General features: G+C 52.9%; 1 protein-coding gene across 3 annotated transcripts in view; it reads right to left on the bottom strand.

Moving 5' to 3' along the window:
- Positions 1 to 7,391: 7,391 nt before the first annotated feature.
- SUFU (SUFU negative regulator of hedgehog signaling) overlaps positions 7,392 to 17,735 on the bottom strand; it is a 117,153-nt gene continuing 106,809 nt past the window's right edge. For 2 of the 3 annotated variants that reach the window (XM_042909348.1, XM_042909349.1), the window contains exons 11-12: positions 13,041 to 13,109; positions 7,392 to 10,623 (exon numbers count right to left, since the gene is read on the bottom strand). In XM_042909348.1, coding sequence (XP_042765282.1) covers positions 10,534 to 10,623; positions 13,041 to 13,109 — 159 coding nt within the window. In that variant the 3' untranslated portion in view covers positions 7,392 to 10,533. The remainder of the gene's footprint in view (positions 10,624 to 13,040; positions 13,110 to 17,735) is intronic. The other variant, XM_042909350.1, reaches the window with a different exon arrangement.

Genomic DNA, 17,735 nt, shown 5'->3' with positions numbered 1-17,735 from the left:
TCTCTCTCTCTCTTCTCTCTCGGTGGGATTTTTTTTTTTAAGGGGAGGGCTGGTGGCCTCCCTCAAATTAGGAGAGAGAGAGGAGAAAATGCCAAGTCCCGATTTCTCTCCACCTCTGCTCCACCCACCCCGGTCCTTTCCAAAAAATAAAAAAAGATTAGAATTGGAAGAAGTCGGCAGAAAGGCGAGCGCCGGCGGCCCCCGGCTGCTGCCCAGGCGACGCGTCCGGGGCGGGCCCACGCCAGTCGCTCGGTCTGTGGGTCCGTTTGTCCGCCCGAAGCTTCAAAACTGAGGGGAGGGCACTTCGGGCAGGGTCTCCGCAGCGGCAGTCGCCTCAGAGCTTTATCCTCAGATCAAAAAAAAAAAAAAAAAAAGGAAAAAAAAAAAAAACCCAACAGTCTCATCAGGGCCACCTTCAGCCATCTTGCGCGTATTATTATTATTTCAGAAATAATCTGTTTAATAAAAATAGCTGCGTCTCTAGCCCCCTCCCCCGCATCCTGCGCTCCCCGCCCCCTTTTAATAATAATCTCGATAATAAAAACGAACTGCGCGCCGGGCAGTTCTTTTCCTGCCTCTGCTCTCTAGGGCTCCGGCTCTCCTTCCCCGGGGTAGGGGGCGTTGGGGGGGCGCCGCTGGGGATGGGGGGGGTTGAGTCCCTGCTGCCCGCCTGTTGGCCCCCTCCGCCTCTGCACCGAGGGAAGGGCGCCCTCGCCGCTACCTCGCTGTTGCAAAGAGGGCGGGCGGGGGAGGGGCCCGGCTCGTGGGACCGCTGGAGGGGCGCACAGGGGTCCCCGATCTTCCCGCCACGGCCTGGCCTCGGAGTCTGCAGCCGGGGGCGAGGGGATACAATGGGCTCGGAGCAGAGTGCGGCCGGCAGGGTGGGGATGCGGGCGGGCAGGGGGCTGCAGTGAGCCGGACTCTCGAGCTACAGCGGAGACAGGAGGAGGGTGGTGTCCCTACATCAAGGCCGGTCCCGCTACACGGGAAGGGGGCGGGGAGACCGGGAGGGGGACGCGAGGAGAAAGCGGCATCGCTACGGCGGCGCCTTTAATCGGCACCCGCTGGTTCTGCCCACCCGGCACTGGAGACCCAGACCGACGGAGAGGGGAGGAGGATGAAGGCGGAGCATATTGTCCGGAAGTGCTGTTACAGCTGCTGTGGCTCCGGGCTCCTCCCCTTTTCCCTGTCTGGAGCTGGGGCTGTTCCGGAGGCTGCTCCTGCTATTGGTCTCCAAGCTGGGGCTCCGCCTCTTCAAGGCGGGGCAGCCCCCAGAGCCTCACGTGACTAGCACTTACTTCGGTACATTAAACACTAGGGTGGGAGGAGAGTTCCGCGCTTCTTAAAAGGGCGATGGTGCCGCTGCGTAGTGGGACCTCTTCTTCCTGGGCCTTTTCACCCACAGCTGTTTTTACCTGGGAGGAAAAGGAGGGTTTATAAGTGTGCACCTTCTGTCTGAGGGAACTGAGCAAGGAACTGCGAAGGTTCTCTGTGGGGCAGTTTCCTGATGTCCTTAACTTTTCCCCACATTTCTGACGCTTAAAACTACCAAGCAAAATAGGCATTATAATCCCCCTTCTATTAATAAGGGAACGGAGGCTTAGAAGTAGTCTGCTGGAGGTCCATTGGTCAGTTAACAAATATTTAACAAAAGCCTTTAAGTGCCCGGCATTTTTTAGGGGATTCCCTGGAAAACATATACATACATGCATACATACATATATACACAAAAAATACTAAATATGTAAGAATTTCTGTGATAGAGCTTAAGGGGCTCACACAGACCTCTCTGGAAAAGCGACATCTGAGCCAAGACCTGAATGTTCAGGAGGAATCAGGCCATTGACAACCTGAGGAAAGAGTGCTTCAGTCAGAAGGAGAAACAAATGGGAAAGCAATAGATTAGGCATGTTCCAGGGCAGAAAGGAGGCTTTGTGGTGAGAGAGAAGACAGTCACGGCCAGAACACACAGGGCCTCGTAGGTCACGGTAAGAAGTTTAGACTTGAAGCTAGTTATAAGAAGCATCAGATTTGGGATATATTTTGGAAGTAGTGCCAACAGGACTACATATGGGTTAGATATGGGGGGGGGGGGGTGAGTCCGTGCTGCCCACCTTCCCCATACAGAAATGGGATAAGAATGGGATCGAGATGTGCTTTTCACTGTATATAGTATATCCTTACGAACTTTCTGTCTTTTTTTTTTTTAAGTTTTTATTTATTTTGAAAGAGACAGAGTGTGAGCAGGGGAGGGGCAGAGAAAGAGGGAGAATCTCCAGCAGGTTCCACACTGTCAGTGCAGAGCCCCATGTGGGGCTCAAACTCAGGAACCATGAGATCATGACCTGAGCCAAAATCAAGACTGAGGTCACTTAACTGACTGAGCCATCCAGGCACTGACCCCCAAAATGTTTTTAAGTGATTGTTAGGATTTGGGCTTCAGCAAGAGGCTGGATGGTCGTGTCATTTACCAAGAAGAAGAGAATTGAAGATAATTAGCTCTAAGTTGAATTTGAGTTGGCTCAGATATCCTAGTGGAAATGTTGGGACGACAGACTCAAGGGGAAGGTTTGTCCTGAGATTATAGATTTTGGAGTCATCAGCAATTAACGTTCTAAATGGTAGAACTGAGATTCAAATCCAATTCAGTATAACCCATGGGTCACTGATCCTTCCATAAAACCAGAGAGCCTCTCTGCTCTAGGACCTCCATGTCTTTATTCCTGATGGGGGGTGGGGTGGTAATGTAGTCCCTTTATGGACAGAGCCTCTGTCTTCAGCACTTGGCATCCCCTCACATGGGAAATCTTATCCTGAATGGATGAATAAATGAATGCTTGCATGTCTGAATGAACAAACAAGGAGAAAATGGCTTCCAAGTCCTAATTCTTAATTCCATGTTCTAAAGATGGTGAGGAGAAAAAACAAGGTCTATCTTAGAGCAGCTACAGGGTCCTTCTCTGTCTTCCTCACCAATGCCCTCCAGGATAAGGATTCCTTGCATTCCTTACCTTTCTAGACCGCTCCCCTTAACTTGTAAGACATCACACTCTTCTTCTGATTTTCTTCTTATCTTTCTAACCACAGACTTCTCCAATTTCCATCTCATAAAAGTTGACAGTCCGCAGAGTCCTGCCCTCCAACCTAGTCTCTTGCTAATAATCGACACTGGCTACCTGGAGCCTTTGGCTCCTAAAGCTTTATTTCTGTCTACTGGTGACTCCCCAGTCAGTATCTCCAGCCCACACATTTACCCTCCTGATTGCAGATCAGGTAGCCAACCAATGCTGTCCACCCAGATGTCCCACGGGCACTTTGAATTCACTGTATTGGAAACTAAACTCATCATCTTCTTCACATTCCAGCCTGTTCTCCTCCACTGCGTCCCCCATCTCAGTCAGTGGACCTGTCAGCCACTTAATCACCAAGCCAAGGATCAGGGAGGCTACCTTAATATCTCCCTGTCTTTCACCTCCCTTATCCATTCAATCATTCATCAGGTGTTATAGATCCTTTGTTAAATATCTTTCAGATTATCCACTTGTATACTAGTTGCCTACTTGACATCTTCACTTGGAGGTACAATGAACATCTCAGTCATCATGTCCTAAATTGTACTAATTTCTGCACACTTCCCCCCACTCGCCCCTCTCCCACTGCCGTCTTCCACTTCTCGGTGAACATTCCATAGCTAAACCTTCAGCAAATCTCGACTACTTCTTCACATCTCCATTAGTTCACCATAATCTCTAGCCTGGATTGTTTCCTAGATCCTGACTGGTTTCTCTGCTTCTGCCTTTACCTTCTGGAGTCAGTTCTCAACACAGTAGCCGGAGAAATCTTTTAAAAATGTGTTAGATTGTGTCACTCCACTGCTCAAAATCTCCCAATGGCTTCCCACTTCAACCAGAGTAAAAGTCAAAGTTTTATAATTGCCTGCAAGGTCCTACACAATCTGCCATCTGTATAAGTAATCTCCCGTTATTCCTCTCTCATTCTGCTCTAGCCACACTGGCTTCCTCTTCTGTTCCTTAAGTAAACCTGGTGTGTCTCCCCCTACCCCTGGGGTCTTTGCAGTTGCCCTTTACTTTGCCTGGACCACGTTTCCTCCAGATGTCCCTATTGCACGCTTCTTCCTATCATTGAGATTGTTTGCTCAAATGTCACCTATGCAGCGAGGCCTTCCTTGACCTCTGTATTTAAAAACACACTCCACCCCAACCCTCACCGTCTCTCCTCCTCTGCTTTATTTTTTGTCCCGAGCGCATATACCCATGTACTCTGTATTCTATTTTTCAAAAACTTTTTTTAACGTTTATTTATTTTTTGAGAGACAGAGAGTGAGTAGGGGAGGGGCAGAGAGAGAGGGAGTCACAGAATCCAAAGCAGGCTCCAGGCTCCAAGCTGTCAGCACAGAGCCTGATGCAGGGCTTGAACTCAAGAACCACGAGATCATGACCTGAGCCAAAGTCAGACACTTAACCAACTGAGCCACCCAGGCACCCCTCTGTACTCTATTTTGAACAAATATTATCCACCTCCCAACACTAAAATATAAGATCTGTGAAAGGAGAAAATTTTTTAAAAAGTTTTATTTATTTATTTATTTATTTATTTATTTAGTAATCTCTATACCCAATGTGGAGCTCAAACTCACAACCCTGAGATCAAGAGTGCCATGTTCCACCACCTGAGCCAGCCAGGCACCCCAGGAGGAATTTTCTTTTAATGATGTATCTCTGGTGCCTAGAATGGGACCTATCACGTAGTAGGTGCTCAGTAAATATTTGTTGAATCAATGAATGAGTTCCATTCTCTCCATCCCCACTGCTTCTCCCTTAATCCGGGCCTGCCTGGGCCTTACCTCTAATCTTGCTGTCTTTCAAAATGTTCTCCATCCAACAGGCAAGGGAATGGCTCTCAAATGAAAGCTTGATGCCCTAAACCTAAAGCAATTTGAACTCTACCGATCCCAAGAAGAGTTGGGGGGGCCTTTGTCCTTGTTCCATCTGCCTGGAGGGCTTTTGAAAGTAAAGACCCCTCTTCATCCTTAAGTATCCTTCATGTTTTGACTTAGATGTCACTTCTTTCTGGAAGCCTTTTTTAATCTCCCCAGATGGGGTTGGGTACCTTTCCTATGTCTGTACCCTAGCATAGCCCTTTAATAAATGGTTAACGCTAATTGAGCAATTACTATGTGCCAGGGGTCTCATGTGTATTGTCTCATATAATCCTTGCAAAAGCTCTGTGAAGCGAATATCCATTTGCAGATGAAAAACCTAAAGTCATACTGACAATAAGTGGTGGAGCTGGTGTAGGACGGAAAGCGGCTTACTGCCTTTCTCTTTTATGGCTCTTCCTTGCAATTGTTTCCCTGTTTTCCCCACTGCACTACATACTCTTTAAGGCTGGGCCTGTGTCCAGTCTCCCAGAGTATAGCAGAGGGCCTAGCATGCATTTGTTCAAAGAATGAGTGAACGAACACAGACCATGGACTCCCACCAGCAGGCATCTTGCCCCCTCCCCCATCCTGTCCTTAGCTCTCTCCCAAAGACTTCTGGAAGTAAGGAGGAGAGAAAGGGACTGTCCCATGGTACCCCCAAGGAAGGGGCCTGGAGATGGTTGCCCCTCCCAAACCACATCCTGACCTGCCCCGCCCTCCCCCATTCCCCCCTCCCCCCCCCTCCCCCCCGGCCCCCAGCCTCCCCGCTGCTGTATTGGGACAGATCTCTCCCTTTTCCTGCCCTGCGCCTCAATCCCTCACCCCCACCCTGGTCTCCCCACCTCCTCTGGGCTGCAACCTGTAGCTGCCTCGGTGCCTGGCAGGCTGCACTGAGTCACTTCCAGCTTGCATTCTCCTTCTGGTCAGGCTAGTTTGGCAAATCTCCCAGGCTCCCTAGCCCCATGGCTCTGGAGCCTGTGGGTTCCCCACAACCCAGGGCCCCTGAACCCCATCCCACCCCCTGCCCCCCAGATGGGGCAGAGCGACACCTGGAGGAATGTACAGGTCTTTTGGAGGCTACATTACGTAACACATGGCAGATTTCTAGGGTGGGGTCTCTGATATAGGCACAGGAGCCTCTTTCCAGAAATAACCACAGCCTAGTGCTGTCTCCTGGAACTACCTAAACACAGAATCTTGCAATTCTGTACTCTCTGGGGCAGGAACTCTCTGGCCCTGGGTCCTTCTAGGTTGGTCAGATGAGGAAGATTAGATAATCACCCCCCAACCTCCAAGGAGAAAAGAAAAGGGGAAGGGGTGTGGCCTGGGCCGCCCTGCGCTTGTCAGCCTGGCTCCAGACCCTCCCAGCTCCCTTGCTCTGACTGCCAGAGTGACTGAGGGCCCCAGACAGGACCTGCCCCACTGTTCCAGGGGCCAGCCACAGTTCAGTAGGAGTTCACAGGGAAGGAGTACTGACCTCGGCTTGGGGAAAGTCCCCCAGATACGACTGGTTCTCAAAGAGGACAGGGAGTCCAGTCCTTTCATAAGAAATGACACCCTTTGCCCCCTCCCTTCTCGTGATCCCCCCAGGACTTCTGCCAGTAGCTCCAGCAGAAGCCTCTGGGTGCTACGGCTCCATCCTGAGGACCAGAAAAAAGGTCCTGCTGTTCTCCCAGACAGACAGCTAGGCCCAGCAGGAAGGGAAAGAACACGTGAAGGCCCAGAGCAGTCCTGCAGGTTCTGGGTACCCTGTCTGGGTGTGGATCCTCTCCTTCCTGCCTCTGAGGTCCCAGGCTGTTGTCTTCTCCCCACGGGCACTGGGCTCTGTTGTTCCATGCCAGGCCCTGAAGAAACAGGAGCCGGGCAATCCACGGAAGGAGGATCCATCACCTCCTCACCCAGGCCACAGGAAGGGAAGGCTGGCTTCTGTGTCGCCCAGTGGGTGTGACGGCTCTGAGGCTGCCCCCTCCAAACTGCTATCAGGCAGTGGGTTAGGAGGCTGAACTTAGATGGTTAGGGGAGTGGCTGTCTCCTGGCCCTCGCTGGAAGGGACACGAGGACTCTAAAATGGGAGGTAAGGAAGGCCCACCTTCCCAAGGGGAAAGGGCTTTTTGGTGAGAGGAGAGCAGAAGGGGAATAAAGAGGGTCTTGACCCACCCACTCATCTCCCCAGACCTGTGCCTTGCACCTACCCCCACGACCTTAGAGGAATTTAAGACCAGTGAAAAGGAGCCTGTCCCTGCAAAGTCATTTCTGCATGACTGAAGAGTCACCAGCTGCGTGATCCTGCTCCTTGGCACCCCCACCACTCCCGACAACAGTCTTCTGGGGCCTTCCCCCATCCTGGCTTCTTCTAAGTGGCTGCGTCCAACCCACCCCCTCTACCAGGGCCCCAGGCTTTCCGCTCCCCTACTCCAGGCATCCAGAAAGGAGCACAAGATCCAGGCACTTCTGCAAATATGTTTAATGCACTTAGATTACACAGAGGAAGAGGGAGCAAGAAGGAAACGACATCTAAGTGAGTCACCCAAAAATTCTTACAAAAGTCCCAAGCTGGCTGCAGCCCCCAGGAACCGAGTCACAATTGACATTAGAAACTAATATAAAATTTTACAAAAGTCTGCTCACTGCAGCATTCAGGTACTTATACAAAAGGAGGGCTCTCCCTACAGGGCTCCTGTCTTGTAACAGGGACCTAGGTACCTCCCCTGGCATAGAGGACCTGGAAGCCAGAGAGGAAAGACCACCAGATAAAAAAATACAGTCAAGGGAGTTCTCTACTGGTCTGCCCCATAGGGGCACCAACCTTCAGGGTTTTTTCCCTGCTCTCAACTCAATCTCAAAACCCAGTCCCAAGACCCTGTGTTTATTTTTTAAAATGCTCTAGCCCTTTAGACTCTCCCCAAGGCTTCCTGGTTCCTGCCCTGAAGGCTTGCCTTTGGAAGAGGAAGAGAAGGGCAGGAAGAGGCACCCAGCTCCCTGGCCAGACCTGAGACCTTGCATGAACCGCTCTACCTGTCAGAATGACAGCTGGGTCTGTGGTCCTCTTGTAGCCCACACTGGACCTGAGAAGTTCCAGAGTGTACCATATGTACGTGGAAGTCCAACTGCATGGGGGAGCCCCTTCCTCTCAGAAGCTTTAGCCACAGGGACCTGGAGGGAGGGACTGGGCAAGCCACAAGGAAGCCTCTGAAAGGTGCAGATTTGGGGAGGGAGGCTTCTTACCTCCCCAACTCACTATGTCAGGGCTCCCAAAGAGCTGCAGGGAGGGAAAGAGGCATTTAATGAGTACCCACCATATGCCAGGTGCTATGCTGGGCATGCTACACGGTCGGCCTCACTTGGTCCTCAGTGAGGGTCCCTTCTCCCCAGCCAGAAGCTCAGTAGAGAGTCCCCCTCCCAGAGAAACCTCTGGAAGGCCAGGTCAGAGATGGTGTATGCTCTGCTACTCCACCAGAGCCAATGCACTGTAGGGAAAGGAGATGGACACCTGGCCTCAGCCAGACCTTGGAGGTTCCTGACATCACGGGGCAGGAAGGGGCCACAGGCTTCACGCTCATTGTCTCAGAGCTCACCTGCTTCCCGCCTGCCTCCCATACTGATGACAAAGCTTAGCCCAGAAAATACCCTCCTCCCCATCAGCCAAACCAGACAGGAAGAGGCAGGTCCCCAGAAGGAAAGAATTTGTGGAGAGGCAAGGTCAGGGTGGCAAGGAAAGGAGACAAGCTAAGGGCACCTCTCTGGCCATGAAACATCAGATGACAAGAGCTTCAAAGGCAGTGATTCTATGGTGCGCGAAGGCCAGAAAAAATGTCCTTTTGGAAAAGTCCTTGGAGCAGAAGGCACAGCTACTGCCAACATCAGGTCCAAAGGAGCTTCCTCTTCATTGGTGGAGGCCTGGAGCCTATCTTTCCCCCTACTCCAGGCTGATCTACCTTGAAGCTCTGAGTCTGATGGAGTTAACTGAGTAGCCCTGAGGGTATGTGCAGAGAAGCAGCCAGGCCCCAGTGGTCCCTTGGAGGTCCAGATCTTGCTCCCTGGAGGGCCTGGCCACTGCCCTCATGACCCCTAGAGGCAGCTCTTTGGCTGAATCTCTCATCAGAGGGGTCCTGCCCCCCATGGGCCTCCTGTAGCACTATGGTGGTGCCCACGTGTGTATGGCAGTGCAGATGGGGCAGTGCGTGGTCCTATTAGGTCCCCGACAAGACAAAAGGAGTTTGCTTTGGAAAGGCCTGAGGGGTGATCTTGAAATAGCAGTCCCTAGAGTCGGAGGTAAGAGGGCACGAAAGGGGCTTGTTGATTCCAGGTCAGAAGTGGGAGATAACCCAAGAGGAACCCTAAACCCACGGGCCAGAGATTGGTCTGTTTCTGGGAGGAAGACCATGAGTTCTGCAGTAGGGGGGCAAGAGACAATGAGAGGCCAGGATGCAGGGAAAGAGACCCAGGGAAGGAAATGGGGAAGGAAAGACGAGAAAAGAATGGATGCAGGGAGGAGGAGGGCGGCAGAGTGCGGTGTTTGCAAAATCAAAGTGAAGGACATGTTGAGAAGTTGATTTTTTCCATTTTTAATATGCCAGAGTCCTGCAGCCTGGAGGCTGGGAGGCCCAGGGGATGAGGAAATGGGACCGGACTGGTCAAAGAGCTGGAGACCTAGGCCCTGAGGGGCAGGTGGGGATGGTCTACGCAGTGCTGGGCCTCACCCTCTCAGGCGAGCCTGGCTGGGTGGACTAGGCCCGGACGATGGGGCCGGGGCTACCAAGTCTCTGAGACCCTGGTGGTCCTTGAACTCTGCCAGGGGCCTAGTCCACTTGAGAACAGGCAGCACCTCCTCCTGGCCCCAGCGAAACTCGGCTGAAGGCTGCATGGGGGCGGAAGTCAGCTCTCCCCCTGCCCCAGGCTCCACCAGGCCCAGCTGGGAAGAAAAGCCTCTCTGTGAAGCTGGCTCCTCTGGGCCCTGGGCTGGCAGGCGGACACCGGCACCTTCTCTGGTGGTGGCTCAGGGAGGGCGAGGCGGCCCTAGGCCCCTGTCCTAGAGAATGAGAAAGTTCATCTGGGAATAAAGTTCTGTTTAAAAAACATTATATACACGGCTTCTGGACATCTTTGAAGACCAATAAAATACCATCCGGTTTCTACAAAATAAAATAAGGAGGAAGAAAAGCAAACACGGCCGGAGGAGCTGTTCCGTGGCCAGAGGAGCTTGCCTACCAAAGGCTTCCCAGAGCAGAACTGGGCAGGGCACACACGCGGCCACTCCACTCCCTCGTGCTGGACTGCGTGGCAGGGGATAGGTGAGGATGAGGCCTGTCTCCACCTAAGGGCACATCGAAGGTCCAGAGTCAAATCTCAAACCACAGCCTGTGGCAGCAGCTGGAGGGGAAGGTTTGCATTTGCCGGCTCCCAGCCCAGGGGGCTTGGCTGGCTGGGGGGTGAGGCCCCTGAGCTGCAGGTGAGGCGGGGGTGCGGTGGCTGCGCAGTCATCCTCACACTTGTCCTTTTATTTGTGGGAATCTCTTTTACGCAGTTGTTATACTGGAAGTCACCGGGGAGCAGCTGGGCTCTCCCTTGGCCCCTGCAGGGCCCAGCCCAGGCTAGTGCAGTGGACTATCGAACACCACGTCGGGCAGAATGGAGACTTTCAGCTTCTTTTCAGGCCAGCTGTACTCTTTGGGAAGTTTGAACTGTGGAGGGAGCAAGCACAGAGCCAGAGTGCACACAGTTAGCAGAACTTACTGCCTTCTTTCCAGGCTGCCTAAAGAGAGGCCAGGGCCCTCACCCATGCTCTGTCCCCCAGGTGCTGGGGGCAAGAGAGGCCACTGGTTGCCTGGCTTCAACTGCAAATGCTATTCCCAGGTGGGTGGCTGGGGTCAAGCTGCTGGAGTTCGGTGACCCCTTCTTTCCCCTTGCCCTGCCAATAATTAACTGGGGTTGGAGGAGGCATGTTTTCTAACTCTTTCTTGACTGTGCTGACCTCCCTCCAGCTCACTTCCTTGGTTCTGCCTCCGGCCACAAGCATGTGAGGAATCTGCTCCCTGAGGCCCTGGGGCTGGGGGGATGGGGGGCAGGGGGAGGGTGCAGATGATACAGGGAAGTGGCTTGAGGTCTGGAACTTTGTGGTCCTGTCCCTGCCATGGCTTCTCTTCCAGAGGCTGGTGCAGAAGGACCCTGGAACCTGCCCTCTGTGCCCTTGGCCAAAGGGTCCAAAGGGAAGGAGGCCCTGGCTTGGCCTCAGTGGGAGCAGGGGAGCAGGACAAGGGTGGCTGGAGGTGATTTCTTGGGCCTGGTGCATCCCCATCCTGCTCTCCTTGATTCAAGCTCATCTGTTACCCAGGGTTACCAGCCTGAGCATGGTGCCAGAGGAAGCCAAAGAGAGTCCAAGTTCTTCCTACCCCAGCCCAGGAATCACGGATTTGCTTACACTTTTGTTTCTCCAGCTTCTGTTTGGGGTAGGGGAAAGAGGCTGATACATCTTATTCCCTCTCCAGGACCTTGCATGTGGTCTGGTACACAGCTGGTACTCACTAGATGCTCACTGACTTGGAAACTGGGTCTGCTGTTTATGTCTCCTACTGTCCCAGGGCTAGGTGAGAAGTCAGCCCAGCCTGGAAAGGTGGGAAGAACAGGGCCCTCAGCCTGCCTAGAGCTGGGGCTGGAAGTGGACGGGCCTAATACTTCCTGGCTGGCCCCCTCTCCCTTCCTCTGATGGGGGACTTGTCCAAGCCAGGACCAAAGTGAGTGGAGAGTGGGGCAGGATGTGGGGACAGCCTCTGGACAGAGAAGCAAAAAAAAAAAAAAAAAAAAAGTCATTTTTAGTGACCTACTTTCCTAAGCTCCCCCTGGCTCCTGTCCCTCCTGCCTGGACTGTCCCCCTCCTACCCCTTCAACACCCAAGCTCAAAGCAGCAGTCTGGCACGGTGCCATCCTAGTGCGACACGGCCTCTCCGGAAGCACTTCTGGGCAGCTGGCTCTGGTCTGAGTGAATAGGAGCCAGGCCTCAGGGACCGGTGACTTGTGGGGGTTGATTGGCTGGCACAGACTGGGTGCTTGGTGACTTTGGAATGTATAAATGAGTTAATTTATCAAGCCACATCCCAGAGGGCAGAGGTGACCTCAGGTTCTGAGGAGTTCCTGTCCACCTGGAGACCTGGATAGGACAGTCTCACCCTGTGTTCTCTCCTCCACCTGGTGGACATCAGAGGCCACCATGTCCTGGCTGATACGGCCCTGGGAGCCCTGGCAGCTGTAAACTCCAGCCCTGGCTGAAATCTAGCCCCTGTATGGCCTCCCTCTGGCTTGAAAGCCTGGCTGCTGGGAGGTGAAGGAGTTCTCCCCCAAACACACTTCCCGGCAGAAAGGCCAATAGAAGCATCTGTCTGTCTCTCGCATAGGCAGAGGAGGGCCCTCCAGAGGCCTGGCTAGGTTGCTAATGTTCCACTAACCTATGGGGCATTGAGGCCAGGAAGGCTCAGATCCCACTGGGGTGCAGCTTAGTAGGAGGCCGGGGGAGGGGACGGGACTTTCCAGGATGAGGTAAGTCCCTGCAAATGAGGATGCCAGGAACAAGGAAGAAAAACAAAGGGGATTATGGGCTCCATTCATGTACCCCAGATGAGTAGCCAGGGAAGGCACAAGCCCCCACCTGGCCTGCCAGCTCCTCCTGCTGGAAGAGGCAGACCAAGAAGGGAGAGCTCATGGCTGGAGAAGGAAGGAGGCTGGCTCCTGGGTGGCCTGAGGCGAGAGCAGGAGTCCCTTACTGCCCACCAGAACTCCCCAGTGGAATGTTCTCTGGCAGCAGGCGTGGGCTTTCTGTTCAGAACCTGCCAGGGAACAGCAGGGGCTGAGGAGAACCACTAGCCCAAAGGCCCTGGCTGCCTCTTCAATGAGGTTCTCGGAGCCACCTATTTGGACAATTTGCTGGGTGTCCTTATGGCAGCTGGGGTGGGGCAGGGGGTGGTGGGAAGACAGAAATAAAGCTGTTTAACATCTCCAGGGTCTCCTTTCCAGCCTATCCCCACACCTTGGAGACAGACAGATGGAAAGACACACACAGGCTCCTGGAGACTGGAAGCCGCTGTTAGAGAGAATCAAACAGGCTTACTTCCTCTGGAGAAGTCAAATCTTCTAAGTCCTCCAACATTTTCTCTACAAACTCTTCAGTCAACAGAATCTGGGAAGAAGGCACAAGACAGGCTTTTATTATTATTTCTTAATATATGGTCTTTTTGCCAACTGCCAAGCTGTGGATCTTTCTTCTGGCCACGGAGGAGATATGAGCCCGTGGTGGATCTGTTCTAGGGACAGAGGGAAGTGCTGGAAGCCTATCCCTGACTGTCATTTCCCCCCAACTCCCACCAGCCTGCCATATCAGAGGGACGAGGACAGTGAAGGAGGGCTGTCACAGGACAACGGGGAAGCAAGGTGCAGGTACGTGGGAGAATGGTACTGCCGGTCCCCAGAAGGGACAAAGGAAAGGGCAGGAAAAGAGCCTGTTTGGCAGTTCGGGCCCCCTGCACGAGGTAGTGCAGCAGAGGGGAAACAGAAAAGCTGATGGCTGGGGAACGGAGACTGCCAACCATCCTCCGTGCCCAACTGGGCTCACATGTTCCTCTTTACCCCCCACTTGGTAGGACAAAAGAAATCTGTTTGGATTTGGAATACAAGCCTCGTGTGGAATCTAGAAATGCCCCAGAAGGTACATCCAAGAATGTGTGAGCCGGAGAATTTGCAGATTGTGCACCAGTCTCTCTCATTTTACAGATGGGAAAGGGGCTCTCAACCTGTTTCCCTCCGCAGTATCCACATCTCAAGCGGGAAGCTCCCAAACCCCTGCCCTGCTGGGCTCACTCAGCCACTGAGCTCTCCAAGGCTTCCTTCGAGAAACCTCTCCTCCAAGTCACCTCCCAGCTGTCCCACTTCACTGCTCTAGTCTGATGCCTTGTCACTTCATGCTTTGATGTTCAGGACAGCCTGGCCCCACTACTCAACTGGCACAACCACTACCCTCACAGGCCTTCTTCAAGCTGGTGGGCCATTTCCCCAACTGGCTCAGGCTGGCTCTGCAGAGCTAGGCCAAGCTCACACCAGGCCTGCACCACAATGGGCCCAGGCTGAGGATGTCTTTCCTCTTCCCAACCTGACTCTCTCTTCCACCCTTTTCCTTCCTGTGCTGGTCCAGGAGCCTCCTGGTCTCCACACCTGACCCTTCCCTACCCTCCAGGCTGTGGCTCCACCTGCCTCTGTTCTGCCTCCTCCAGCAAACTCTGAACACCTTGGGTGAGGCACAGAGGAAGAAGGACAATGGGGTGAAGACCAAGGTGAGTGACTCTTCTGAGGGAAGCCCCTTTAGAAGGATGGGGATCGAGAACTTGAGAAAATACCCTTCAGGTTTCCCCTGGGAGTTGTCCACTCTGGGAAGAAGAGAAGTTTCAATATTTGGAACACAGTCAGCTTGTGAGATGAAGTAAAATGGCAGAGCAGTGTGGGGGAGCAGCAAGCAGGGTTGCTGGGGACCACAGAGGACGGAGGGCTCCAGAGGAAGGAAGTTGATGGCCTGGAGGTGGGAGCGAGGAATGAGAAAATGACCCCGAGCGAGCAAACCACCTCTGGACCAAGCACTGTGTTGACTGCTCAGTGTATCTTATCCCCTTCAGTCTCCTCACAGATGAGGAAACTGAGGCACAGACAAGTTAGGTAATTTGCCCAATGTCACGTGGCTTGTGCGTGGCTGAGCTAAGACCATATCCCAGTCGTGTCTGGACTCTAAAGTCATCCCTGAAGTACTGCTCTTCCCCCCACAACATTTACACATTTATTCATTCTTCCACTCATCTGCCCATCAATCTGTTCAATCCCACAGCATTCCCTGGGTGCCTCTGCTAGGCCTGGCCCTGGGCGGAGCCCCAGAGACATAGGCATGAAAGCAGTCTACACTCTACCTGGACATGCACCCTCTCCTGGTTGACAGGGAGCCAAAGGACATCCTCCCAGGCTGCAAGCCCACAGTCAGCAGCAAACCGGCTCTGACCATTGGCTCCCATCTCACCGAATTTTTTCTTTTTTTTTCCTTCTGTTTGAGGAGCTCAGGCCTCAGGTGAGGGCAGAGACCAGATTTAGACAGGCAAAGTCAGTGGAGAGAAATGCCCACTTGGGGTGGGGGTGGGGCCCTCCACCCACATTCTTCTTCCAAGTGCACCTTGAGCACTCCCAGACTCCAGGGACTCTTTCCTAATCACACCTCAGTCTTCCCACTGCCAGGGCCCATGCCCCTCCATTATCCCAGGGTCCCCCCCTCTCAAAGTCCAGAGTTTCCCTACCAGTTATCGCCAGTCTGCGGGAGGAGTACAAAAGTCACATTCATGGTTTTGGCATTTCCGGGGCTTGCTGCCATCTCTGCAAATGCTAGCACAAACACGAGCATACCTAAAACCCAATTACATTACAATGGCTCCAGTCTGGGCCAGGCCGGGCTGATTTCTAAGCCACAAATAATCTGGAGGGAGGGACTTTCTGCCAGAAAGGTAAATAGGTCTGGGACTATAGTGCTGGGCTGAGGTGGAGGGGAGGGTTCACCGGGACTGGACCACCCAGTGAGACACCAAAGAGCCATTTTTCGACAAAGGGAAAGGCAACCCCACTAACGTGGAGTTCCGTCCTAAGCCAGTTCCTGTGACAAAGGTCTGGAATAGGTGGGGGAGAGAGGGTACGCTATGGTGGCTTTTAGCAGAACAGCCACCAAGCGCGTACCCTCTGTGTGTGGACTCATTTTATACCCGGCTGGCGGAAGGGATGGCAAGACCAGAAAAGGGGACAAACCCTAGTTACTCCTCAATTTTCACTTTTGGTGCTTTGCTGGTTCCTGCTGGAAACTTCACATTATTTTAAAAGAATTAAACAGAGAAAATTATACATAAGATCTGCATGATATTAAGGGTGACATTCCCTGCAAAGAAACACGACAGACTGTCATAGCTGCAGGCAGCTAATTTAATTTCCTTTGGGAGTTAAACCTTAGAAGCTTGGATTGAACAAGCAGGCCCTGTTCTTTGTATATTTCAGACCTGGAGCTGAGAATGGTAACAGATCTTATCCACAGGACACTGGAGATAGACAACTGTGACGGAGCAGCTCCTGGGCGCTCTCATGAGCAACAGACTCGCCGTTGTGATGCAACTGTGGGAAAAGCCTGCGATGCTACGCTTGGGGCTCTTGAAGCTCACTGGGTCCCTGTGGAGCTGCCTGGCTCTGCCACAAATGAAAACAGGATGGTTATGATGACAGTGGCAATGATAACACCACCAGTGGCAGAAGCAGTGGTGCCTCCTCCATGTGCGGGGCACTGGGCTAAGCGCTTGACTGGTATTGTTTCACGGAACCCTCCTGGCAGTCCCGCAAAGGCGGTAACTATCGCCCCCATTTTGCAGACGAGCCGGTGTCGAGAGGAGACAAGGCTCCTGGACTTTAGAACAGTGATCTGACCTCATGGTGGTAGAGGATACTCTTTTTCCTGTCTGGAGAAAATACCTCAATTCTAGAAGCCTTGTTTACTCACCGCTAACTCTTCTCTCTCTCCTCTGAAAGAGGAGGTAAAGGTGACTTTGGCTTCTACCGATGGCCTGGAAAACCAGCCATCCTAACCCCAGCCAGACCTATATCTCCTCGAGAAGAACAACCCTGATTAGCTCAAGACGGCTGAGTACCATAGACACCCAGCTGCTCAAAAATTGAGTTGGCCAACTGGAAAGGAAGGCAAACCATGCCCAAAGATGGTTTCCAAGTGGGAACAGCAAGGCAAATTTCCAGGCCAGCTTAGTGAATGCATACATAAGGGAACATTTACTCTAACCCAGAAAAGAGCAGTAGAAATAACAGTAATAATACTGAAAATAACAACAGCACTCAGTAACACGTGCAGTCCCCATGAGCTGGGCATAAAATGCTTAGGTTTCTGTATAACCAGCCCTTGGAGGCAGGAGGCTCTCTGGTGAGAGGAGAAAGCTCCCACCAACCAATCTGAACAGCAAACTCCCCTGGCAAGCTTCTGAAAATATGAAGATGCCATCCAGACCTTCAGTACTGGAATATCCTGGCAAGGCCAAGGCGTCTGCACTTTTGAGGCACCCCAGGGGATCATGGGTGGGAAATACCCAGGCTCACAGGGGAAGGGGGTTTGGGCGCAGGCTTAACCAACAGGGGTGAGGTGGTGGCTGCAGCTTCAACACCTTCTATTTGGCCAAGATGTGAGGGGAGCAGTGGCTCCCTGCTCCCCGCTACCAACCCCCACTGTTGGTCAGAAAGGGGGCTTGGGATCCAGATGGCAGCTTACTCCACGTGCTCATACCAGGTGCCTTAGGACAACCTGGCTGGCTGGTGATGAGGGAGGGGTGTCAATAATCTCCCAATTCCCCAAGCCCCAGCAAGGTCCAGAAGGAACCCAAAAAGTGATCTTTCATGGGGCCTGCCCTGGGCAGGCCCTGCTGTGCCGCAGACAGGAGCCCAGCTGCTGCAGATCTGATTCAAACGTCTGTGGTTGGTGCTATTTCTGAGTCTGCAAACAGCGTTGACAATGCCCACTCCTTCCCCTTGATAGACAATCCACACTTTGTCCGGGGCCCTGTTTGCTCTTCGTGTTGACACGTTGTTCTTGCTTCCCAACAAGTTTGGCTTTCTTCTTCCCTCTCTTTCCTTCTCTCAGAGGCGGAAATGTGTTGTTTACAGGGTAAGGCCTGCCAAGGAGCTGCTCTGGCACCCACAATGGCCGAGGAGGAGGCAGGACGAGGAAGCAGTCCGGTCTGTG

Source organism: Panthera leo, chromosome D2 (assembly GCF_018350215.1).
Source record: "Panthera leo isolate Ple1 chromosome D2, P.leo_Ple1_pat1.1, whole genome shotgun sequence".
NCBI lineage: Eukaryota > Metazoa > Chordata > Mammalia > Carnivora > Felidae > Panthera > Panthera leo.
The sequence above is the reverse complement of the archived record's forward strand: the minus strand, read 5'-3'. Positions and strand labels throughout refer to the sequence as shown.